Raw genomic sequence first — 1,363 nt, 5'->3', positions numbered from 1 at the left:
AAAAGAAAAAAGAAAAAAAAAAGCCAGAATCATAAAATAAAATTAAGCAAAAATAACTTGGACAACATCAATATTAAAATTTTTGTTCTTTGAAGAATACCATTAGTAAAATAGAAAACAAAATGCAGACTGGAACAAAATGTATGAAATGCATACATCAGACACTGGGTTTGTGTCAGAACATAAGACCACTTACAACTCAAAAATAAGGAAGCAAAAAAAAATTTTTAATGGGCAAAGAAAGGATTTTGACTTTCAGAATGGCAAAGTAAGGACCTCTGAAAATCTGTTTCTTCATAAGAACAATGAGAGCATTAGTAAAGATTGTAAAAAATCAACTTTCAGAACTTTGAAAATTAACCAAAAGTTTGCAACAATTTGAGGAGGATTTATTTAAAAAGTGGCTAAATCTTGGTTAGAACAGGGAACTTTCTGGCTTTTTAACTTGATCTCATCCAGTTCCATCCCACAGTTCTGCAATAGCCCTGAAAACCCACAGGGGGTTAACTGGATATTGTTCTCTTTTCTGGGAGAAAATATATAAAGAACCTTTTTAATTGGAAAGGTGTGTTTGAGAGAGATGGGTAAGGGGAAGGTGGTTTTTATTCCTTGACACCATCTGTTCATGTATATGAATAAATAATAAATTTCAGACAAAACAAAACGTATATATACTTGATATTCTCCAATGAGGTTTGTAGCAAAAGTTGGACTGAAATTTTGTAGGTCAATCATGAACTTGGGGTGGTATTATTAAGTCTGTCAAAACAAATACAATAGTCACATTTCACAATTAAAATTAGCATATTTCTTTTTAGAAATTGCAGTAACTGTAAAAATCAACAGCTTAGCAGCCACAGGAATACACAAAACAGGTTTGAAGCTCTTTTCAAGGCCCATCCCTGGAGACTCACCAATATTTGACCTGTCTGGCAGTTCCTAAGAAACACCCACTGGTTGAGCTTGTTTTTATTTGGCCTGACTCAGAGCTCAGCCAGTGTGGACAGCCTTTCCCACTTTGACCATTTTCCAAAACAATCACTAGCAATTGTTTAATATTGCAGCAGTCTGAGATGGTCACAAAAGTTTGGACAAACAAAAAAGTGGCCAAAAAACTTAAAAGGAAAAGTTGGAAAGAAATGAAATATTTGTGGAGGGTTTTGAAAATCTCCAAATATTCCTGGGCATTTATAGGTCACATGCATATGCAGGACTGTGCACAGACTCAGAAAAAACCTAACCTCTTTGAGGCTCTGTACAAACAGGAATTGGAGGCTGTGGTAGAGGGTAAGTTGCCTGTCAGCATAATAAAGACATGCCCCAACACAAACACACAGGACCCCTCCGTAAAGCCTGGGAGACT

General features: G+C 35.6%; 1 protein-coding gene across 1 annotated transcript in view; it reads left to right on the top strand.

Annotated features, from left to right (window-relative positions):
• The first annotated feature begins 1,199 nt into the window (after nt 1-1,199).
• Nucleotides 1,200-1,363, top strand: part of LOC116634686 (histone H2B.11-like) — a 9,353-nt gene continuing 9,189 nt past the window's right edge. The window contains exon 1 of the mRNA XM_032408247.1: nt 1,200-1,287. Coding sequence (XP_032264138.1) covers nt 1,200-1,287 — 88 coding nt within the window. The remainder of the gene's footprint in view (nt 1,288-1,363) is intronic.

This window comes from Phoca vitulina, unplaced genomic scaffold, assembly GCF_004348235.1.
Source record: "Phoca vitulina isolate PV1807 unplaced genomic scaffold, GSC_HSeal_1.0 scaffold9, whole genome shotgun sequence".
Lineage (NCBI taxonomy): Eukaryota > Metazoa > Chordata > Mammalia > Carnivora > Phocidae > Phoca > Phoca vitulina.
Note: the sequence above shows the minus strand (reverse complement) of the source record. Positions and strands in the feature narration are given on the sequence as shown.